This window comes from Lampris incognitus, chromosome 1, assembly GCF_029633865.1.
Source record: "Lampris incognitus isolate fLamInc1 chromosome 1, fLamInc1.hap2, whole genome shotgun sequence".
Lineage (NCBI taxonomy): Eukaryota > Metazoa > Chordata > Actinopteri > Lampriformes > Lampridae > Lampris > Lampris incognitus.
Genome location: NC_079211.1, coordinates 111578441 through 111604211, shown reverse-complemented (window position 1 = coordinate 111604211; position 25771 = coordinate 111578441). Strand labels below are relative to the sequence as shown.

The window sequence follows — 25771 nt, the reverse complement described above, 5'->3', positions numbered from 1 at the left end:
GACGCTGGTGAAGCAAAGTAAACTTTGTTTTAGTAGTGTTCATACACCTAAGTTACATGTATTTGTTTGTATGTGGCAGGTGAAAACTGACTGAATATGGCCACTGGTGAACAAGCAAGTTTTTACCCAATACCAAAGCGCCCACGGGTGGAGTGCATTATCCACTGTTCTGATGATACAGATAAGCTGGTTTCACTACAAAGTGTCGACTCATGGAGAACTCTGCTCAGGGCAGCTCAGATAGGAAATCATGCACCAGTTTTGAAACTGGCAAAAGACATTCCTGAGGGACCGATTCCAGCAATCTACTACCACAGAAAGTGTCGCAGTATCTTCACTATGAAGCAAATTCTTGATGGCCTCCTTGCAAAAGAAAAGAAAAGTTGTGTCTCTGCTGAAGAGAAACAATCTAAGAGAGTAGCTCGACATGCTCCAAGTACATCTAGGACTTATGATGCAGAGTGCATATTTTGTCAGAAAAACAGCAAATATTCCAAGAGACAGAATACGAGAGAAGTACTGGTGCAGTGTCGAGAACTGCGAGCTGATGCAAAGATCAGGAGTGCAGCCACAAACAAAAGGGACAGCAGAATCCTTGCCATTGTGAGTAGAGACCTTGTAGCAGCTGAAGGGCACTACCACAGGTCATGCTATAGACTTTACACCAAAGAAGAGGTTTCCAAAGGAGAGGTTGCCAGCAATGAAGATGATGATGCTGCAGCCCAGTATGAAGCTGCTGTGAATAAGGCATACAATGAGCTGTTCCTCTTCATCAGGATGGAGCTTTTTGGCAATCCTCAAGTGATGACAATGACTGATCTCTCTTCTAGACTGGTAGCTTCAATGAACTCCCAAGGCATTGCCCAAGTCAAGGAATCAACCAAGAAGCACATAAGGCGAAACCTGGAGAGTGAGTTTGCTGGAGCCTTGCAGATATTACCTGATGAGAAAGGAAAATTCCTCCTCTATCCCGATAACTTGTCCATGAGGGAACTTGCCAAAGAAAATCAGTCTCTCAAAAGGGAGCTGCAGACCCTGAAAAGTGTCAGTGCACAAGATGTTATAGCCAAAGCAGCCATCAAATTGAGAGCAGACATTAAAAGTCAAGATGTTCCTCAAACCTGGCCGCCTGAAGTCAAACCAGAAGCAGAATGTCCTACCATTCCAGAGTCGCTCATTATCTTCCTGTACTCTCTACTCACAGGCTCAAATGATCCTGATCATGCATCCCAGAGAGTGCAGTGCCTTCTGCAGTCATTTGGCCATGACATAGTATATGCAGTGAAATGTGGAAATACCAAGCCTTCCAAGCACATTGTTTTGCCATTCAGTGTCAAATCGTTGACAGGAAATGTAGAGTTGATAAACATCCTCAACCGACTTGGTCACAGTGTGTCCTATTCACAGATGGAAGAGATCAACACTGCCCTGTGTTTCCAGAAACTCTCATCATCAGGGAGTGGCATTGCCCTTCCAGCTAACATCCATCCTGGCATATTCACAACTTTAGCCTGGGACAATATCGACCGTCTTGAAGAAACTGTCAGTGGTGAGGGAACATCTCACAGAGTCAATGGGATTGCTGTGCAAGCAAAGCCAGTCAACCCACTTCCTGTCCAACCCATGCCCACTGTTCCCAAAACAAAGAAGAGAAGCATTGATGGACCCCCACCAATGTTACCAACTTACAATGCTGGACAACGGGTAGGGCCACCACAAAGCAAAAAGTCAGATGCCGATACTGCAGCCAATACTAAGCTTGCCAGAGAGAAAAACCTTCTTTGGGTCCTAGCACGCATGTCACAACAAGAAGAACAGTCAGTCAGCAGCTGGACAGGCTTCAACATCCTGACTCGAGGAGAGATGACGGTCATCCCCGACAATATAGGCTATCTGCCTACCATCAATGCTCCAGCGACACAAATGTCTACTGTCAACGAGGTGCTTAACCAGTCACTGAGCATCATGCAGTGCTTAGGCCTGAGGAAGATTGTCTGTATCTTTGACCAAGCCCTGTATGCGAAGGCTGTCGAGATCACATGGAAACACCATGACAAGTTCCATGATATCATCGTTAGGCTTGGGGTATTCCACACCATCTGCACACTGCTGGCAATAATAGGAAAGCGTTTCCAAGATGCTGGACTCAAAGACCTCTGCATTGAGTTTGGCATGATTGCAGAAGGCTCAATTGCTGGTGTTATGGATGGCCGCAAGTACAACAGGGCAGTGCGACTACACAAGCTCCTGTATGAGGCTCTCATGCGACTGACCTTGAATGGTTTCCTGTCCTGGTTGGAAGAAACTCACAGGAATGACATGGTTCACCTGAATGAGACACTGAAGACCATTGACAGCCTTGGGAAAGAAGTCTCACAACATGCTTTGAAGGAGGTCCTCGAGAACAGCTCTTGTACACGCATCATGGATCTATTTGAAGTCTACCGTGAGTTCCTTAGAGGTGGAAACGGCAGCCTCTCGAACTTCTGGATGTCCTATTTGGACATGGTTGAAATCTTGGTGGGGCTCATCCGAGCATCCAGAGAGGGAGACTGGATGCTACACTTGGCTAGCATTCGAGCAATGATCCCATGGTGCTTTGCTTATGACAGGATGAATTATGCACGCTACCTCCCCTACTACTACGCCCAGATGGCTGAGCTGCCCATCACACACCCAGATGTGTACACAGAATTCATGGAAGGAGGCTTCTCAGTCCAACTGGGCTCCACCAATCCCTTTGGCCGAATCCCTGTTGACCAAGCTATAGAAGAAACGGTGAACAAAGACACCCAAACAGCTGGAGGGACAAAGGGATTCAGCTTGAAGCCAGGAGCTGTGACCAAATATTATCTCACAGCTGAGTATAGAAGCATGTACCTCAGACAGCTGAGAGACCTGACAGGTCAAGGCAGGTGCAAATGGTCTCATCCAGATCTACAGAGTCCAAGGATCAAGAGAGATGAAGCAGATGTCCAGTCTGTCATGGACCTTATGGAGAATAACTGGCTCAATCCTATGTCCCCTGATGAGATTGATTTGGTTAGCCTCTCCACTGGCAACATGGCTCCACCTGATGTGACCATAGATCTCTTGAGAGCTCTTGAGAAAGGAGAAGAGGCCTACCAAGCATTCCAGCAAACAAGGTTAGATGCAGACCCACCACCTGTGAAATTCCACGACAAGATGACCAAGCAAAGTCTGAAAACATTCTCCAATGTCAGCACAAAACAAGCTCATGGAAAGAAAGCACAGGATGTGGTTCTGAAGGCAGATAGAAACCTTTTCAGTCACATGATCCTGGTGGCTGAAAGCAGGAAGGTGAATCTGAAGGATGTCCTTGCCTACCCATTGGGCCCACTACCATGGGCACTGGCAAATGCTGATGGGTCCTTACGAAAAACAAACAAGGCTGCACTTGCCAGAGAGCTGGAAAAGAATGTATCTCCTGCAGAAGACATCCCAATCCCATCTACTTCCATCATTGATGGGATGAGCCTGGTCCAAAAAATGAATGGCAACAACAAAACCTTTGCACAGGTGGCAGAGTCAGCCTTGACCCAGGTCCTCCATGAGGGAGCACAGAGTGGGAGGATTGATGTTGTTTTTGATGTCTATCACCAGACTTCGATCAAAGATGCTGAACGACTGAACCGGGGTGGAGACATCACTCTCCAGTACAAGAATCTTGCAGGGGGACACCACGTCCAGCAGTGGAGAAAATTTCTGTGCAGTTCCTCCAACAAGACCAGTCTCATCAAGTTTCTGGTGGAAGAGTGGAAACTCCCACGTTACAGAGCTATGCTGCATGGCAAGGTGTTGTACATGACCTGTGAGGAAACCTGCTACAAGTTGACAGAAGATGGGTGTGAGGAAGCAGCAGAACTGCACTCCACACATGAAGAAGCTGACACCCGTCTGCTCCTGCATGCATGCAGCAAATGCGGGCTCAAAGTCAGTTATCATCACAGCTGAGGACACTGATGTCATGGTGCTTTGTCTTGGCTTCCAGAAGGACATCACCTGTCCCATCTACCAGAAGTGTGGGACTCAGAACCGCACACGGTTTGTCGACATCACCAAACTGGCAAGTTCACTTGGAGACAGCGACTGTGACAGCCTAATTGGCTTACATGCCTTCACAGGCTGCGACACTGTCAGTGCATTCGCTGGTCGAGGGAAGCTGAATGCCCTGAAGATAGTGAGAAAGCACACTTCCTGCCAAGAGACTTTTAGTCAACTGGGACAGACATGGAATGTGAGTGATGAGCTGTTCCAGAAATTGAGCAGTTCACCTGTCGGATGTATGTTGCTAATAGCAGCACTGCTGAGGTGAACAAACTGCGTTACCAGCTCTTCTGCACCAAAAGGGGAGAGGTTGAGTCCAGCCAGCTGCCACCATGTAGAGACTGTCTCTTTATGCATGTTCAACGAGCCAACTATCAGGCAGCAATATGGAAGTGCTGTCTGCAGGCTAACCCTGTGGTGCCAAGCCCTACTGAGTATGGATGGACAGATGATGAAGGCAAGCTGGCCATTTACTGGATGCGCTCCCCACCTGCACCAGATGTGGTCTTGGAAATGCTAACATGCAAGTGTGTGCATTCATGCAAAATGCCAAGCTGCATGTGCCTGTCAAATGGACTTCCATGCACAGACATGTGCAGGTTACAGACCTGCAGTAACCAAAAACAGCAGGATGGTCCAGAACTGGACTTTGAACTTGGGGAGTCAGATGATGAGAGAAACGAGCAGTTTGATGAATGACAGTGTGATGATTCTGATGGTATTACTGTGGTAGTAGTCTATTGATGCACAGGATGTTGATTCTGGACTTGGTTACCCAGAGCTTGATAACAATAATGTAACCATATTCACATATACACATTACCCTACCCATTACCATTACATATACCCACTAATGATATGGGATTACATGTATCATTGACTAAGTATATGTAAATGTCAATGTTGTTTAAAATATTAAAATAGTTCATTACCTCACTATGGTATTCCTTTTTATCATGTATTTTGATTGTGTATTTAAACAAATGTATAGAGACCAGTTTGTGACCTAACTGGCTTTGGTCTAGTTCTCATTTAAGGCTCACAATCACCTCACACAATGAAATAGTATGGGTATATTATACATTTCCTGAATCTTTACAGTCCTGTGAGTATTCCAGTTTTTGTGTTTTGTGTCCCTGATATTCCTAGATGCCACAGGGCTAAAAGAAAGTATATAGTTTAGGCGAAAATTGCAGAAAGATGTGTGTTATTGACGGGTTGAAGAGCTCAAGTGACCTCTATATTTGTGAGAAATATCCACAACAGGGCTTGAATGAAAGCTAAGAAGGTCCCCTTTAAAATGATACCAAAGACAATATTATAGAACATTGAAAAATGTCCTGGCCATGAGGCTAAACCAGGATATGCACCAGCGTCTAAAATGCAATTTAGTTTAGCGGGTGGTTAACTTCATGAGCTGATAACTGTGATACAGCTGCCACTCAGGAATGGTTATCATACCAAAATATCATCTACAGACATGGATCCTTTCAAAAATTATAAGTAAGTTTTGCCACCTTGAGTGTACCGAAATATCGTCTGGCCCATGGACTAGATGCTATCTGCAGTGGAAAACGAAATCCCAAAAAGTTAATCCAGTAGAGTCGAATAGAATAGAGTAGAGTCGAGTTGAGCCAGTACCATGAAGTGGAAAAGGGGCATAAGATCATCCTTCTGTCCTCTTAATTCAACATTTTTCTCTATTCCCTTTCCGTCGTCATCGCACTGTTCTGGAGCACTTCTCAGTCTGATAATGTCTGTTCTTATGGTCTGTGTGGTCCAGTAGCATCCTTGTTTTAATCCAGAAAATGGGCCCTCGGCCCTCAAAACTTAATCTCGGTGATATCCCAGTCATGTTTACCATGTTCTGTGGAGGAGAACAAGTAGCCAAGGAGAACCAAAGCCTTAGTTTTAATGGTTAGTTGTGAGAAAGTTTTTATGCTCACATCCTTTGGCTGAACTGTCCTAGACCATAAGAATAACTGAAGGGAATCTTTAGAATACAGGAGGAAATGTCGACATGAATTCATAAAGCTTCTAAAAATGTGTGTGTACTGATCTAGGACCATCACTGAGGCCAAATAAACTTATCTATTACTTCAATGTATCCGACCCCTGGCAAATATTATTCGAAATGCTTTTTTTGTGTACACCAGTCACTTGCTTACTGGTCACCTGGTGCCAGATGCTATTTCACATATTGTGACAGTTTTTTCAGCTATGGATTGTAGAATCTTTGAACTAAACAAAACAAAACCAAAAGATCTTAAAGTTTAGTTAAGACATTAAGCATTAGAAAGTTGAAATTCATGAAGGAAATTTTTAAGAAATCCTTAATTCAGGGCAGGACTTATAAATGGTCAGGTATGACGGTGCATCGAGGCCCACAGCGTTTTGTGGGAAAAGTTTTGATTGTCTTGATTTAATAAATGTCACCCCCTTACCCCTGACAATTACTTCCAGTTAATATTTGAAAGAATACACTGACTAACCGATGAATAAGACCTTTGATCGATCAGAATCCAAAACACTTAATTTGTCATTTCATTTCATGCACTTGCGCACATGAAATGAAACGACACATCGTTTCCCCCAGCCCACAGCAGTGCAACACAAAGACAAAAACACATATCCAAGAACTACAAGAACACATATATCCAAACTAACACATGTCTAAACTAAACTAAAAAAAAAAAAAAAAAATCACTGTCCAGGAGAACGAACGCCAGCCAGGATGACTGTCGGAACTGCCAGTCTGCATGGGCTAGCAGTTAGCTTAGCCTGCCCCGCTTCCGCGTCCTGTCAGACCGCCTTCGGTGTTTCCTGTTCGAGCATAGCCCCGGTCAGGGCCGTGGTCCTTGGGCCCACAGGACGTAGCAGACCAAGCTCCCTCAGCCGATCCGACACTAGCTGTCCCAGCCAGACACCTTCGACACACCTCCCCGCACTCCACACGACAACAGTCAAGGCTAGGTGAGGCCGCTGCCAGACTGCCCTCTGTGTTATTGAAACTGCCAGTCTGCATGGGCTAGCATGCAGACTGGCAGTTCCAGTCTGCATGCTAGCCCACTGAAGCAGGCAGGCAGCTTAGTCTGCCCCGCTTCCGTGTCCTGTCAGACCGCCTTCGGTGTTACCTCTTCGGGCACAGTCCCGGTCAGAGCCGTGGTCCCTGGGCCCACACGACGCAGCAGACCAAGCTCTCCCAGCCGATCCAGCGCCAGCTCTCCCAGCCATCAACTGAAGACAAACAGATGCAGACGTGGACAAAGACACTGCATGGATGGTACTGGGTGGGGCCGCCGCAAATGTGAATTCGCGCCACGATCTTCCCACAGCGCTGGTCAAGTGTCTTCTGTGAGATAAGATTCACAGCAGCTTCATTTCTGTGTGTTAAATATATAGCATACTGCAATATCTTCCATGTGATGCTGTTTGATCAGCTAAATAGATACCCAACACAGAGGGGCTCGCCATCCGGTCAACCACTCTTGAAACATAATGGTGATAGACAGCTTCAAGCAAGTTTTCTGTTCATGAAGGCATGCTAAACAATCAGGAGCCTTTTACCTTTTTCAGAATCGTACATCGAATGTAACAGCATCATCTCAAACTATTACGTAAGCTTGTGAAAAAGATTTTGTCCAGAGACTTTTTGCAAGCATGCTTTTTGCCTGGTTTCTCACATATAGTTGTACACATGAATCCCCTGAGGAAGCTCAAATAACACTGCCATTCAACATGCAGACTCCAATCATTACAGCTCAACACATTTAACAAATAGAGCAAGTGAGATTACATATATTTTAGAACAATGGACTTGACTAGAAGCGATATATTGCTGACATTAGTGGTGTGCTATTAGTACGCTATTTCTTCTTTAGTTGTGCCTTCTATTAATGAAGAGACATGTATAGCTCCATCAAAACAGGTTTAACAAATCAAATCTTTATTTGAAAAAAAAAGTGAATGTTTTTATAGATTTGTTGAAATAGTCTATTTTTGTAACTTCTATTCGGGCATGTGTTCACAACTACTTTCAGTGTGTAAGGGATTATCAGAAATGGTCATTAGATTACGGTTGAATGATGGTGTATTCCAAGGTGCAAAGAAATTTGGAGTTTGGTTTTAAAAAATAATTTTTATACTGATTCATTGACAACTTTTTTTTTTAAAAATTTTGTAGTGTTTGTAGTTCATCTTTTAGTGTGTGAGGGGTATTCGTCTGTGTGTATATCTCCTTGCGTTTCTCTGTCGTCTTAACGCAAAATTGAATTTCAGTGGGTGGTCATGTGTTTTTGAGCATGGTTTTGATTTCTTCCAAGCGAGAGGCTTTTCCACAGCAATTGTGCAGGGGTTTTTTTTTTGGTTTTTTTTTAACATGGGGAAAGTGGAATTTCTTTTCAGGAAACTTGTGGAGCAGTCATGGGGGAAAAAAGAGAGTGGAAAAAATAAAAAACCTTCCAAGAGAGATAAAGTAACACTGAGGGATGTATATGTAGCAAATTTAGGGGGGCGGCCGGGAACCGCCGCACCCGGGTCTCCCGCACCACAGGCAACTGCGTTAACCAGTCGACAAAGGGTCCTACCCATTAGCCAAGGGCTAGTGAGTCTATTTGTCCAATAACGTGTAACGATCACAAATGACTAGACTCGCTAGCCCATTGGCTAACGGGTCTGACCCTTTAGTTGACTGGTTAGTGCGGACGCCTGTGGTGCGGGTGACCCTTGTTCGCATCCCGGCTTCGGTGGTTCCCGGTTGCCCCTGAATTTGCTATATTGGTGTCAGAAGTGGGATGGTGAGACCGTGAGGCCATTGGAAGCACGTGCACCCAGAGGCGTGAGGGAGCTGACATGCTGAAGCGCGGGAACACGCTTCCCGAAGGGGGGGGTAGTGTAATGATCACGTATGACTAGACTTGCTAGCCCTTGGCTAACGGGTCGGACCCTTTAGTCTACTGGTTAGCGCAGTCGCCCGTGGTGCAGAAGACCCGGGTTCGCATCCTGGCTGCAACGGCTCCCGCCTGCTCCCCGAATTCGCTACATATGACGTAGTACTAATGAAAATGGACAGAAATCTTTGCTTAACTCACAACATAAGTCAACAAAGAGAAGAATGGAGTAAAAGCAATAATATGCCAATATAGTTAATCTTTTAGTCCATAATTTCTTTGAATGTTAAGTAACATAATGGACATGCACATGCATTTTATTTAAAATTACATGTACTTTGGTCCTCTTGTTGTTTGGAGATCAAAGTGCTTGTTTGAAAAAGAGTCAGTGTATTCCTTTGAGATTCAGACTGGTCTCAGATCAGCACACCTATTTAAAAAAAAACTTTATGATGAAAAACCTTGATGCACACTTCCAAATGTGACCACGTGAGCATAGAGAACAATATGTTGAAATGGAGCACTCACAGAAATGCGGATTTATGTAAAATAACCAGTTCATTTGCATGCATTTCAGTGCATGCAAATGAAAACGTTCTACAGAGCTGTTTCATGTAATTCAGGTTTAAACAGCTCGATGAGCGGTTAGGAGAGGCATGTGTTCATTAGAGCCGACCAGTTGACGTTGCTGAAATTTTATTGCTTAGGGGGAAACATTGTGCAATGTAAGCAGTACTTCCACATTAGCGTACAGCTTCCATGTTTACCATGCGGCCTTCATTTGTTCATGTTCATGAAATCACCCAGTTCACGTGATCTCACTCATTTACACCACAGTCATACAGTCTCAAGGTAATAGTGCATCAACCTTTTGGCCACTAAAAAGCAGCTTGTTTTGCAGAAATTATGCCACTTCACTCGAACCCGCTTAAGTCAAAGTCTGATAACTGGAATGCCTTGACAACACGAGGTTTTTTTTTAAGTTCTGACAACACTTAAATATATTTACACAAGTCTGATCTCAGATAATTCAAGAACCCCTTTAAACTAGATAACTCAAAAGGTCCAAAGCTGTATTTCAATACTCGAACTTGATTTAATAATGTATCTGTGACTTGTTCGCGGCTTTTGTCTGAAGCCAAAGTTTTGTTTGTAAGCCAGTAAATGTAAGAGAATATTTAAAATATCTGGAAAATAGATTGACTTAGAAATAAGAGACTGTTTTTCAGTCTGTGCGGAAGATAAAATCAATAGTCAGCTGTATGGTACAGTTATATGAAAAACTGAGATTGCAAAATAAAATGTTATTTAACAGATGCTGTAGTTTATGATATACTAAAAGACACCCTACACAACTGGTGAAGGAAACAGAGGGCCCTGTCATGTCATGTGTTAACAAACATCTGTAAATCTTGCAGATATAAGCTGTTGTGTGAAAAGGGAAAAAATATTTAATTCAAAAGACTAAAGGAGACTATGTGAAAAACAGGCTTTGAGATGACAAATGGCATTGACACACAGACATCACAGTCACATGTTTTTTATTTTCAAAAAATGACTGTACCTTTAATTAATTAACATGATGCAGTTGATATAAAAAGCCAACACACCCCTGTTAAAAAAATGAAACCAATATACATCATGTCAGAACTTTTTCCACCTTTAATATACACTACAACCTATAAAATTCAAGTGAAGAACAAACTGAAAACTTTTAGGGGAAAAAAATGAAAATACACACTCCTCACCTTGGCTGCGCCTTGAGATCCTGTCCATGAATATCAAACAGAATCGGAGACAAGGGACAACCTTGGCGAAGTCCGACACCCACCGAAAACGTGTTTGACTTTGTGCCGAGAATGCGCACACAGCTCTCACTTTGATTATACAAGGACCGGATGGCTTGAAGCAACTGCCCCAGTACCCCATACTCCTGCAGTGCCCCCCACAGAGTGCCCCGGGGTACACGGTCGTAAGCTTTCTACAAGTCCACAAAACACATGTAGACTGGCTGGACAAACTCCCATGCCTCCCTCAGTATTTTCCCAAGGGTAAAGAGTTGGTCCGTTGTTCCACAGCCAAGACGGAATCTGTGTTGTTCCTCCTGGATCCAAGGTTCGATTGTTGGTCGGAGCCTTCTTTCCAGCACCCTAGAGTAGACTTTCCCAGGGAGGCTGAGCAGTGTCTACTACTACTACTTTCAGCTGCTCCCGTTAGGGGTCGCCACAGCAGATCATCCGTTTCTATTTCTTCCTGTCCTCTGCATCTTCCTCTGTCACACCAGCCACTTGTATATCCTCCTTCACCACATCAAGGGCCTTCCTCTTTTCCTCTTCCCTGGCATCCTTCTCCCAATATATCCAACATCTCTCTTCCACACATATCCAAGCCATCTCAATCTTGCCTCTCTTGCCGTCCAACCTGAGCTGTTCCTCTAATATAATCATTCCTAATCCTGTCCTTCTTTGTCACTCCCAATTAAAATCTTAGCATCTTCAACTCTGCCACCTCCAGCTCTGCCTCCTGACGAAAATACAGGAGGCTGAGCAGTGTAATGCCCTGATCATTGGAGCACACCCTCCGGTCCTCTTGCTCTGCTCTTCGCAGACGATGTGGTTTTGTTGGCTTCATCAGAACATGACCTCCAGCGCGCACTGGGGCAGTTTGCAGCTCAGTGTGAAATGACCAGCATGAGAGTCAGCACCTCCAAGTCTGAGGCCATGGTTCTCTTCCGGAAAATGGCAGTCTGTGGGGGGTACTGTGGGAGTATGGGGTACTGGAGCAGTTGCTACAAGCCATCTGGTCCTTGTATAACCAAAGTGAGAGCTGTGTCCACATTCTTGGCACAAAGTAAAACACGTTTTCAGTGGGTGTTGGAGTCTGCCAAGGTGGTCCCCTGTCTCCAATTCTGTTTGTGATATTCATGGACTGGAGTAGTAATGTGTCCATTTTGGGAACCTCAGAATTGCATCTCTGCTCTTTGCAGATGATGTGGTTTTGTAGGCTTCATCAGTACGCGACCTCCAGCGCGCACTGGGCAGTTTGCAGCTGAGTGTGAAATGGCTGGGATGAGAGTCAGCACCTCCAAGTCTGAGGCCATGGTTCTCTACCAGAAAATGGTGGATTGTTCCTTCCGGGTTGGGGATGAGTTGTTGCCTCAAGTGAAGGAGTTCAAGAATCCTGGGGTCTTGCTCACAAGTGAGGGTAGGATGGAGCGGGAGATTGACATGCAGATTGATGCAGCATCAGCAGTAATGCGAACGTTGTACCAGACCATTGTGAAGAGAGAGCTGAGCCAGTAGGCAAAGCTCTCAATTTACCCGTCAGTCTTCGTTCCAACCCTCGCCCATGGTCATTAACTTTGGGTAGTGACCGAAAGGGTGGGATTGCGGATACAAGCGACTGAAATTAGTTCCCTCCATAGAGTGTCTGGGCTCAGCCTTAGCGATAGGGTGAGGAGCTCTGCCATCCGAAGGGAACTCAAAGTAGAACCGCTGCTCCTTCCTGTTGAAAATTGCCAGTTGAGTTTGTTCAGGCATCTGATTAGGATGCCTCCCGGGCACCTTCCTTTAGAGGTTATCCGGGCACATCCAGCTGGGAGGAGACCCCGGGGTAGACCCAGAACTCTCTGGAGGGACTACATGTCCAATCTGACCTGGGAACACCTTGGGATCCCCCAGGAGGAGCTGGAGGGCATTGCTGGGGAAGAGGGATGTCTGGAGTGCCCTACTTAGCTTGCTGCCACTGCAACCCGACCCAAAGGCGGCTGATGTTGAGATGAGATGGAAAAAAAAAAACCCCAGCAAGGTAGCTTTGTGTTGCCTCTGGTACAGTGAGGTATTTATTTATTTTAATAATTTTTAAACAGATTGTACTTGTCTGTCTGAGGGCCATGTAGCTGTGCGTAGAGAAGAAAAAAAATAGACCAGCTGCATAAAAATAGAGATCAACAGTGCGATGCCCATATGGGTGTGTGCTGCTTTCGTGGTCAGTTTAACAGCTTCCGTTCAGTCCACTACAGGAGAAACTTGATGTTCTTTGCAATTAGGCGCAAAAAAATACGTGCATGTATCTGCATCGGCATTGGCAATTGGCCAAATTGGTAGGAAATTTCAGCATATCTGCTAAAATCCAATATCATGCATCCCTTGTTCTACAGTTTCTGGTATCTGACAATGTTTACAAAGACCGGCTGGATGCTTACCTATTACTTAAAGTGTGCTGTGTAGATTGCTGTGTACTATTCTTAATCTTATTATGACCTCTTGTTTTGTTTTCTCCCGTTTCTTACACTGCCTGCTCACTTTGAATCGAACATATTTGTCTCCCCCGTATCTCCTGATCCCTGAGCTGTTGCCATTCTTTATTGATATAGACAATGCCCTTTCCCTATGATTTTGACAGTTTGATATGGATGCCTATGTTTCCTTTCCTAAGTGCTTGTTTCGCTCGTTCATCCACTTTTTCATTTCCCTTGATGCCTATGTGAGCAGGAACCCATAAGAATGTGATCTCAGTGCCTTGTTTAATTACTCTTGAGTGTATTGATGTTTTGAATAGTAAGCCCTGGTGATTACTGGACACACCTTACACAAGAGACCAGACAGTAGAGATATAGAATCACTACAAACAAGGTTGTTGTTTGGTCTGTTTTGTTCAATCCATTCCAAAGCCATGAAAATGGCAACTCAACTGTATGTACAGTTAAGAAATCAGAAGTGCATTTGGATATTTCAACTTTGTGACTTGGAACTGTAACTGCAGAGCCTGTATTGTCTGTTGCTGGATCCTTTGATACATCAGTAAAAATGTGAACATCGTCTGTAGTTTTGTAGTCTATAAAAATAAAACTTACTCCTTAGATCCGCATTTCTATTTCTTGCCTTAATTTTTAGCAATTCCAAATCGACCACATTTGGCCATGTAACAGTTGGACAAAACTCCATCTCAGATAATCCTAAATTCCTTGCTGCTGCATCTCCTGTCTAGCCAAAACTTGATTTTGGTGTTCTCTCCCTTTCCATATTTTTGGTAGGGTGACTTTCTTAATGACCTTTCAAATCGAGCCAGTAGTTAACAAGAAGTTGTTTTCTGCAAAGTGGCATTTCTCCTGTCTCAACTTTTTTTTGTGTGTGTGTGTGCGCCCCTCCCCCCTCCCTTTCTCTCCAATTGTACTTGGCCAATTGTGCTATTTTCCGAGCCATCCCGCTCGCTGCTCCATCCCTTCTGCTGATCCGGGGAGGGCTGCAGACTACCGCATGTCTCCTCCGATACATGTGGAGTCACCAGCCGCTTCTTTTCACCTGACAGTTAGGAGTTTCGCCAGGGCAATGTATCGCATGGGAGGATCACACTATCCCCCCCCCCCCCGAACAGGCGCCCTGACCGACGAGAGAAGGTGCTAGTGCAGCGACCAGGACACACACCCACATCCGGCTTCCCACCCGCAGACACGGCCAATTGTGTCTGTAGGGACTCCCGACGACGTAGTGCTTTGCGTGGTCGCCTCACAACAAGAAGGTCTTGGGTTTGAGCCCCGGGGTAGTCCAACCTTGGGGGTCATCCAGGGTCATCCTCTGTGTGGAGTTTGCATGTTCTCTCTGTGTCTGCATGGGTTTCCTCCGGGGGCTCCCGTTTCCTCCCACAGTCCAAAGACATGCAGGTCAGGTGAATCGGCCATACTAAATTGTTCCTAGGTGTGTGTGTGTGTGCGTGCGTGCGTGTGTGTGTGTGGGCCCTGTGTGATGGCCTGGCGGCCTGTCCAGGGTGTCTCCCCACCTGCTGCCCAATGACTGCTGGGACAGGCTCCACCATCCCTGCGACCCTGAGAGTACAGGTTAAGCGGTTCGGATAATGGATGGCTGGAATGCCCGACCAAGCCAGAGGTAACGCAGGGATTCAAACTGCCGATCCCGGTGTTGGTAGGCAACAAAATAGACCACTATGCTACCCGGATGCCCTCTCCTGTCTCAACTTGGAGGGCATACACAGGGGAGAGGTGCTTACTGCTCCTACATGCTCACTGCATACTCGTACTGCCCAGGCCTGGATCACATGTAACCCTCCTAGTGCAGTTTTTGATGCTGAACTGTAAACTATCCTCCCATAATCTAACCAAGACCTAAATAAAGCTGTGTATGTGTACTTCAAGGATACAATATCTGCTCCCCAGTCCCTCCCTACCAGACATCTCATCACATGTATAAAGTTTTTACACTTACCCACAATATTCATAATGTGGTCTTTCCATGATAATCTGGTGGCTCCTAAGAACCGAAATGTCTCCACTGTTTCTAAATTATTTCCATTCAGCTTAAAATGGAAATGTCCTCTAATCCTCCCTCTTGTAAAGGTCGTGACTTTTGTTTTTTCAACTGAGAATGTAAATCCCCGTTTCTTTCAGGAAAATCCTGCAGGAACAGCTGAACTTGGTTCGGGGTTAATAGATGGACGGTGTATAGTAACTACCATTTAACATGGGTTTGAATGTGATTGGTTACTTCTGAACACAGCCACATCCCCACTTATAAAAGGTTGTGCACGCTTATGAAACAAGGTTATTGTAAGTTTTGTATCCCCCCCCCCAAATGTTTGGGGTTTTTTTTCACTTTTATCTTTATACGTTGCATTTTCACATTAAAGGTGGAAAAAGTTCTGACATGATTTATCTTGGTTTCATTTTTTTACCTGCCATTTTAACGGATGCGTAGACTTTTTATAGCCGCTGTAAATTAATATTGAAATGTGAAATTTACAGGAAAAAAACACTTCTGCTGTACCTTGAGTACCAAACAACCAAACTTTTCGACAACCTCTATTAACCGGAGGCCCTTTTAAGTCCATTATATTTTCCCTCCCCCCGGTGGGATCGATTTAAGTGGGTTCGACTGTATTTCAGTCAGTTTTTTGTTTTGTCTTTTAGACAGTCAGTCTGTCCACCGTACTTGGCTGTGTTAACAAAAATGTATGTGGCTTGTGTCAATAATTCAAGATTGATGACTGTGTTTGCTATTCCCAGGGGAACCAAAGTCAAAGACATCAGCACCATCAAGTCCTTGAGGGTGCTGCGAGTCTTACGACCTCTGAAGACTATCAAACGTCTGCCAAAACTCAAGGTACACACTGCTGATACAGCCACCACGCCACAGTAGCCTCAGTCTGTTTACCTATTCGTGGTCTGCCCTGCACGAGAAGGGTTGACCCTAACCTAAAACAACTGTGTGTGTGTGTGTGTGTGTGTGTGTGTGTGTGTGTGTGTGTGTGTGTGTGTGTGTGTGTGTGTGTGTGTTTCTCCATGTTTACTTTTGCACAACTGCTCTGCGTTTGTACATGCTCGTGTGTGTGTTTGTACATCCTCAGGCAGTGTTTGACTGTGTGGTCAACTCTTTGAAGAACGTCCTGAACATCCTTATTGTCTACATCCTCTTCATGTTCATCTTTGCCGTAATTGCGGTGCAGCTCTTCAAGGGCAAATTCTTTTATTGCACCGATGAGTCGAAGGGCCTCGAGAAGGACTGCAGGTTGGTTCATGTCACCGAAAGGCTTAAAATGAGCGATGATTTATTTCCAACATGTAAATAAGCAGGATGTAACACACAGATGATCCACTGCCAATAATCTGAAGGGATCAACAAGCCCACACATCAAACTCAGGGAACAAACGGTGTCCAGGTAGCATAGCGGTCTATTCCATTGTCTACCAACACTGGGATCCCGGTTCGAATCCCCGTGTCACCTCCAGCTTGGTAGGGCATCCCTACGGACACAATTGGCTGTGTGTGCAGGTGGTAAGCCGGATGTGGGTATGTGTCCTGGTCGCTGCACTAGCGCCTCCTCTGGTCAGTCGGGGTGCCTGTTCGGGGGAGGGGAAGGGGAACTGGGGGGAATAGCGTGATCCTCCCACGCGCTACGTCCCCCTGGTGAAGCTCCTCACTGTCAGGTGAAAAGAAGCAGCTGGTGACTCCACATGTAGCGGAGGAGGCATGTGGTAGTCTACAGCCCTCCCCAGATCAGCAGAGGGGTTGGAGCAGAGACTGGGACGGCTGGGAAGAGTGAGGGTAATAGGCCAGATACAATTGGGGAGAAAAAAGGGGGGGGGGGATCCAAAAGAAAAAAACCCTCAGGGAACAAATCTCCGTATGCATCAGATTATTTGTCATATATTCAAAAAGGAGTAGGAGGAAGTATACACTTATTTTTTTCCTACCCCTTCTCACCTACTCTTGTTAATTCAGCTACTCTACATTACAAAAAGGAAAAGAATATATAGATATATAGATATATATATATATATATATATAGATATATATAGATATATATATATGTGTGTGTGTGTTACGGGTAATGTGAAAAAACGGTTAATGTGTAAGCTACCTGGTTAATGTGCAGATTAGCCAATGGGGCGGTTAATGTGCACATTACCCGCCAGAACGGGTTATCTGCACATTAACCGGGTAGTCTGCACACTACCCGCTTGGGCGGTTAATGTGGATAGAACGAACCACATTATCCACATTAACCGGGTAGTCTTTACACCACCCATTTGGATGGTTAATGTGGATGGAACGAATTCACATTAACCGGGTAGTCTGAACACTACCCGTTTGGCGGTTTTACTCACACCATTACTGTCAATGAGGTGGTATCTCTTCTTCCAGCCATATTCCTGTGCTGAACGGGGTTTGTCACCTTCCTGCAGTCGCTGAAGGGATGCTGCTATCTGCGCGTATGTCGCCCGATCAATGACCACAGTGTTTCCAGCCTTCTCGTTGAGAGAAACCACTAGTTTCTCATAGTAAAAGTCTCTCTTACACGTACCCATTATTTTGTCCGATCTACTACGATAAGGTTGGTGAGGACGTGAGTGAGTTGGACGATTACCAGATACTACAATTAAGCTGTTCAGCCAACGTCTGAATGAATGAAATTCGCGCTTCAAGTCAGTCGCTTACAGCAGCCAATCAGTGTAGTTGTGTGTGTACAGTAGCCCATCGAAGTAGCTCATTGCCACGCGCGTGCTTGTTGTCAAGGCTAGTTGTGCGCCAAATTCTCTTGAGCGCCACACTCCCTGAATAAAATGTTCTGCCCACTCTGCCACACATCCACAGCAGACCCAATCAATCAAGTCAAGAACCATTATCAAGGCATGACATAACAATTGCAGCACAATAGTACAGCGCTAACCCAAAGAAGGCTGCACAGGCACCACCGATATGAACTAGGTTATACACGAATGACTAGCTATTTGCTGATTTATTGGGGACAGTAGACTATTAAAATGAAACAAAATCCTAAGTAAGAGCTACCTTTACCGATTCCATATCATAAACCTCTTTCAACTTGGCATAGCCTGTAGGACGGAGAATGGGCTAGGCCTACGTTGCAAAACTGGACAGTGGACAATTCTGATTGAGTGTTTGTTATTTGTATAAAGTTATTTGACTCACTTTTTCCCAAATAAATGTAGACTAGACTCGCTGTGCTTTTAGGCCTTGGCCTATAGGCCTACATTATTGGGCTTGCTTGGCTTGTACATGTGTAAGTGTGTGTGTGTGTGTGTGTGTGTGTGTGCACGCGCGCGCATGCGCAGATATGCGTGCATGTGGGTGCTTTACTTGCACAGCAGCGAGTCTAGTCTACATCGACAATCTGTTTGCTCCCTCCCATATTCTCGGTTAGATTAGGATATGATCGATGAAATATGTAGACTACTAGTAGGATATTAGCCAGGCAAGGGAGGGGATCGGGCACATTTTTTGTCTTTTTTGATCGGTTGTGTATAAGTGCATCTGAAAGGTATCGCCTGTTCATTCATTTTTCTTGCCTGATTGACAGACAGGAATTGCAGTTTGACATATTTTTTCACTGCTTCTGCTCCTACATACTGGGCTTATAAAACGAATTTCGTTCTGTTTTCATATCATCTAGTCTTAGTATTTTTTCCCCACCAGTACCCCTCTTCCATAAAGTTTTATTTACCAGTCTGTCCACAGAGTGATTGCCATTTCGGATTGGTTGAATGACGCATGTCTCCAGTGAGAGTAAGCTATAGCAGCCTGATGTGAGATGGCCGAGACTGATATTTCTTTTCACCCTTGTCAAATTTATAGGCTATTCATTCATATCAGGGATCAGATGGAGAGCGAGGAGGGCTCATGTTTGTGTTCTTTGATGCTAATAGCCTAGTTATACAAGTGGGGGAAAACGTTGATGTAAAGACAGAATGATATTGCCAACGTCTGTTCTTTCATTTACCACAACTTGTGATTCCTCAGATGGCCTCACTTCATGAGTCATTAGGCTAAAGGCCTATTGCTGATTTAAATATCAAAATATCGTAAAAAGATGAGTTGCAGGTTCGTTCCATCCACATTAACCGCCCAAGCGGGTAGTGTGCAGACTACCCGGTTAATGTGCAGATAAGCCATTCTGGCGGGTAATGTGCACATTAACCGCCTGTTGGGTAATCTGCACCTTAACCGGGTAGTTTGCACATTAACCGTTTTTTCACATTACCCATAACATATATATAACAAAAGATATGACCAAAAAAAAAAAAGAAAGAAAAGAAACCAAAAAATATATATATATATATACACACACAACAACCCACATATCCACTCGGTGTCATATAAAGGAAAATGAAAAAATTTAATTAGAAATGTTTGGGGATAAGGAAAACTTTAACAGTTAACACAGCTCTTCATCGTTAAATGAACAGTTGTGTTAAAATAGTTAAAATCTTTTACTTTCTCAAATCTTGCTGTTTAGTTTTCCTCCAGCTGACCTGCTTTGTTCCATGTTGATTTTGTAATTGACGGATGCTTATCAGTTTTATCAAAATAACATACCTGTGATGCCATATCCCTGGCAGTGTTCATTCCTAGTCTGTCTTTTCTACGTTTCAGAGGACAGTTCCTGGACTACGACAAAGATGAGGTGGCGGCCATGCCCAGGGAATGGAAGAAATACGAGTTCCACTATGACAATGTGCTCTGGGCCTTCCTCACCCTATTCACAGTGTCCACGGGGGAAGGCTGGCCAACGTAAGGACAGCGGCTGGACCCAGACACCCGTCAGACTGCCTCAGTCCAGTACAGATTACACAGAAACTATTGGATATCACACTAAATTTGACTTTCACTTTTGACATTTGTTATGTTGATCCAGAACAGAATTCACTCATCCCTGACAGGCAGATTAGATTTAATGGCCTTCAGATGTGCATTTGAGAATAGTAATACATTCAGATATATGAGCGATTTTGGAGACAGTGTAGATGGGTAATAATCCTTACAATAGGTAACAGTCAGACACAGATCTAAATTAACTCAAATGAGGGTTCTTATTCACGAGTGAGGATAGGATGGAGCGGGAGATTGACAGGTGGATTGGTGCAGCATCAGCAGTAATGCGGATGTTGTACTGGACCATTGTGGTGAAGAGGGAGCTGAGCCGGAAGGCAAAGCTCTCAATTTACCAGTCAGTCTTCATTCCAACCCTCACCTATGGTCATGAGCTTTGGGTAGTGACCGAAAGGGTTAGATCGCAGATACAAGCGGCTGAAATGAGTTTCCTCCGTTGGGTGTCTGGGCTCAGCATTAGAGATAGGATAAGGAGCTCGGACATCTGGAGGGAGCTCGGAGTAGAGCTTCTGCTCCTTCGCGTCGAAAGGAACCAGTTGAAGTGGTTCGGATATCTGATTAGGATGCCTCCTGGGTGCCTCTCTTTGGAGGCTTTCCGGGCACGTCCAACTGGGAGGAGTCCCCGGGGTAGACCCAGAACTCGCTGGAGTGACTTCATGTCCAGCCTGGCCTGGGAACGCCTTGGGATCCCCCAGGAGTAGCTGGAAGGCGTTGCTGGGGGAGAGGGATGTCTGGAGTGCCCTACTTAGCTTGCTGCCACTGCGACCCAACCCCGGAGAAGCGGCTGAAGATGAATGAATGAATGAGATGTTTCGAGTCGAAGAAAAACTGCGATGTCAGTGCAGCTGCTTACATATGGTTGCACATACGGTTGCCTGTCAGACATCCAAAAAGTTTCCCCTGTGTATCCCTACTTTAAGACCACCTTCCTAAATCCCCGGCGACTCGAGCCCAGCCATCACACAGCACTGAGACATCGACTATGGTACATCTGTTGCCAGTGCAGCTTGAGTCCTTCATTGCTAGCAAGAGGAGGCTTTGGAAGCAGGCCTGGGGCTGTGCTCTGCAGATGCGCTGCACTAGCCCACTGTAAGTGACTGTAAATTGTATCATCTCAAGACAAAATATCCAGGCTCTGCAGTGCCAGTACCAGACACACACTGCTACAGGATGTTGCCTGTGTAGTTGCTCGTCTCTCCTTACTGCTTACATTTTAAACATCAAGCTGAAGTGCTCCTTCAGAGTCACGTACAGTTAGCGATCAGTGGACATTTGGTCAGGAAGCGCAGCTGTTAGAACATGTTGAAGTTTGCGGGGATCAAACCTTTTACCTTGCTGGTATAGCATCTCTAAATAATGGGCCATTCTGCCACTTCTGTTAAGAGCTAGCTGTTCTTACTGCAGTCTTGCCATTAATTCTGTCATTAGATTATTCATGGCTGTGTGATGTATGAAAGTGATAGACTGGAATTTCTAATTTCAGAGCTTTCAAGTCCATTTTATACAGCTCATGTCTCGTAACTTCGAGGCATAGTAACATAGGGACTATATTAGCCCTGTTAAAAGAAATGGGATTAATATCTTTACATCTCCAGTGCTTCTTAAGTTTTCACAAAAGCTTTTTAAGCACAAGTCAGTCTTTTAGATAAGGAATTTGTGTGGTGTCATCGTTTCTCATGAACTTAGTCTTGTGGAAGCAACACATTACTTTTTTACCATCTACTTTGTCTATTTGTTGTACACATGCTGCTGAAGACTTTTTTCCCCCTGCCCGATTGTACCCGGCCGATTACCCCACTCTTCTGAGTCATCCCGGTCGCTGCTCCACCCCCTCTGCCGATCCAGAGAGGGCTGCAGACTACCACATGCCTCCTCCGATACATGTGGAGTCGCCAGCCACTTCTTTTCACCTGACAGTGAGGAGTTTCACCAGGAGGACATAGCGCGTTGGAGGATCACGCTATTCCCCCCCAGTTCCCCCTGCCCCCTGAATAGGCGCCCCGACCGACCAGAGGAGGCGCTAGTGCAGCGACCAGGACACATACCCACATCCGGCTCCCCACCCGCAGACACAGCCAATTGTGTCTGTAGGGACGCCCGACCAAGCCGGAGGCAACACAGGAATTCGAACCAACGAGCCCCATGTTGGTAGGCAACGGAATAGACCGCCACACTACCCAGATGCCCTTGAAGATTTTTCTTTGACGTTGGGAAATAAGCCTCTTACAGCTAACAACATTCACCTCCTACAATGTTAGAATATATGTAAATCTCATCTTTCCTTGTGCCAAGCTGTTAATCCTGGTACCATGTCAATACTCTTTTTTGCTTTAATTTATTTAATTGGCTGATTTTCTTCCAACCTCAGAGCATAATAATGATCTCTGCATAATAATGACTCCACTCCTAAACCCTGTTGTTGTCCCACTGTGTTTGTCTCTTTTCAGCGTCTTAAAGCACTCTGTGGACGCCACCTTTGAAGACCAGGGTCCCAGTCCAGGCTACCGGATAGAGATCTCTATCTTCTATGTGGTCTACTTTGTGGTCTTCCCTTTTTTCTTTGTCAATATCTTTGTTGCTCTTATAATCATTACCTTCCAGGAGCAAGGAGACAAGGCCATGTCTGAGTGCAGCTTGGAGAAGAACGAGGTAGGATAGAAAGGTTTTACTTCACTAATAAATTTTAGGATATTAAAGCTGTTGGTTATATCTTTTTACTGCATGAACACATTCTTCTTAAATGTAAGTCAACTCTCACAAATAAATTATATGAAAAAAATATTTAAAAAAATGAAAATGGGCATCAAAAGTAGGAAGTGTTTTGGTGCTCTGGTTAGCCACAGTGCACTAATGCCCTCCACACAAAGTGCTCATTGTGACAAGCCTTATTGCAGAACAAAGTAATTATATTTATTGCCAAGATTTAAATAAATAGATTCATTGAAAACTGTTGTATCCTAAAACAGATTTCAGATAATTGTGGGGAGTTTTTTTTTCAACGTCAGCAGTCCCCTTAAGATAATTTCAGTGTTTTTCAAATGGTGGTTATATTTTGTTTTCTCCTTGATTTCTTTGTGATTCCCAACATTTTACAGGCTGTTGACAAGTAGAGACAGGACATTTGTAAAAGTTGATGGCTAATAACATTTCACACAACACTGATATTTTATTAGCGTGACAAGCTGATAAAGCATCAGTGTTGCAGGGGGCGTCCGGGTGGCGTAGCGGCCTATTCCGTTGCCTACCAACACGAGGATCGCTAGTTCGAATCCCTAAGTTACCTCCGGCGTGGTCAGGTGTCCCTACAGACACAATTGTCGCGTGTGTGGGTGGAAACCGGATACCATTAAACATTCCAACCAGGCACACTCGACAAAACACCCATAAATCTCCTCGTGTTCTTATATGAAAGGACCAGGCTCAACCAAGTAGCCCCAAGAAAAGAGCACAGGGATGGCGAAAATATCTGTTTGTGTGTCCGTCCATCCATCCGCATTTATTCATCCATCCATCCAGCCAGCCATCCATCCATTCATCCATCAGCCAATAACGGCTCCTTTATTGAGAAGAGTGTGCCAACAAAATATGGTTACAATTTGGTAGTCTAAAGTGACAAAGAATGCAATTGAATCAGAACGCCAATCTAACGCAGATGTTGTCTTTGTCTCTGTCATTACAGAGGGCCTGTATTGACTTTGCCATCAACGCCAAGCCTCTCACTCGCTACATGCCAGTGAACACACAATCGTTCCAGTACAGGATGTGGAAGTTTGTGGTGTCGGCCCCGTTTGAGTACTCCATCATGATCATGATTGCCATCAACACAGTGGTGCTGATGATGAAGGTTAGCGATGATAAAAAGATTCTGCCGGTACAACGTAGAATTTATTGGGCTGCAATTTTGGCATTTTCTTAGATGTCCTTGAAAAGTTTGACCTATTTAGACATAAAGTAAGCTGATTAGATTTGTCTACTTTGTTCCAATTGATAATGTGTAGGCCAAGTTTATTTGTATAACCCAAAATCACGAGGTAGTCTTGTAGGGCTTTAAAATCAGTACAACATACGACACCCTCTGTCCTTGGACCCTAAACCTGAATGAGGAAAAACTCCACAAGAAAATCTAATCAGGAAAAAATAAGGGAGAAACCTCAGGAAGATGACATCAGGCGATCCACAGATGGAGTCAAGAATGAGTGTAAGATGCAGTCAATATAAGTCTGATTTACTTAAAACTTCTTAAAGTATGGAATTCTTATGCGGATGGAAGTTGGCAGATTTGAGCTGAACCTGTTCAGACGTTCAGACTGCTTATTTGATGTGGAAACTGAGGATATTGGTCATGCTTTCATTTACACATGGGTTTTCTAAACCTTTGTATCTTGGTTGGCCTTTACCATCGGTACGATGGAAAGTCAGAGGCCATGGACTCTGTCAACTTTTTGTGTTTTTCTACTGTGGCATTGCCTTCAAATTCCATGCGCCAATAATTAATGTAGACTGACTAAGCACAAAGATTGAGTTGGAAATGTGCCCTTGGGGCATTAACTGATTAAAAAAAAAAACTAAACAATATGCTTAAAGAAAATGATTCAAGCTATACCGCAGTTTTCTTCATAGAAACGTATTAACAACTTGCTTTCAAACTTGTTTTCACATCGGAAATATCAAATGAAAGGTCATGGGGGAACATCTATTTGTTATATATCTGTACTGTAAAATATACTGGAAAAAAAAGCCACAGTTCATTAGGGCATAGACTCAAATTGTTGAGTATTGCTTGGACTTGACATGGATTTATTTTCCAAATATCTTGTTTCAAAGGTTAAAGCTACAGTATGTAGCTTAATGTAGAGACATTGACTCACAGTCTATTGTGACCAAGTTTCGTTAACCAGTGTCAATGCAAAGATGTTTCATTCTGTGAGCCTCTGGGTCTACCCCGCTGTCTTCTTTCAGTTGGACGTGCCCGGAAAACCTCCAAAGGAAGGCACCCAGGAGGCATCCTAATCAGATGCCCGAACCACCTCAACTGGCTCCTTTCGACACAAAGGAGCAGTGGCTCTACTCCGAGCTCCCTCCTGATGTCCAAGCTCCTCAACCTATCGCTAAGGCTGAGCCCAGACACCCTACAGAGGAAACTCATTTCAGCCGATTGTATCTGCGATCCCACCCTTTCGGTCACTTCCCAAAGTTCATGACCATAGGTGAGGGTTGGAAGGAAGACTGACTGGTAAACTGAGAGCTTTGCGTTCCGGTTAAGCACCCTCTTCACCACAACAGTCTGGTACAACATCCGCATTACTGCTGATGCTGCACCAATCCACCTGTCAATCTCCCGCTCCATCCTACCCTGACTCGTGAACAAGGCCCCAAGATACTTGAACTCCTTCACTTGAGGCAACAACTCATCCCCCACCCGGAGGGAGCAATCCACCATTTTCCGGTAGAGAAGCATAGCCTCAAACCTGGAGGTGCTGACTCTCATCCCGGCCATTTCACACTCAGCTGGAAACCTCCCCAGTGCGTGCTGGAGGTCGCATTCTGATGAAGCCAACAAAACCACATCATCTGCGAAGAGCAGAGATGCAATTCTGAGGTTCCCAAAACAGACACAATCCTCACCTTGGCTGCACCTTGAGATCCTGTCCATGAATATCACAAACAGAA

At 44.7% G+C, this 25771-nt stretch overlaps 1 protein-coding gene across 1 annotated transcript in view; it reads left to right on the top strand.

Annotated features, from left to right (window-relative positions):
• Window positions 1-25771, top strand: part of cacna1ba (calcium channel, voltage-dependent, N type, alpha 1B subunit, a) — a 269201-nt gene that overhangs the window by 191243 nt on the left and 52187 nt on the right. The window contains 5 exon segments of the mRNA XM_056281288.1: window positions 15976-16072; window positions 16317-16477; window positions 19865-20002; window positions 22549-22750; window positions 23781-23945. Of these exon segments, the coding sequence (XP_056137263.1) occupies window positions 15976-16072; window positions 16317-16477; window positions 19865-20002; window positions 22549-22750; window positions 23781-23945 (763 nt within the window).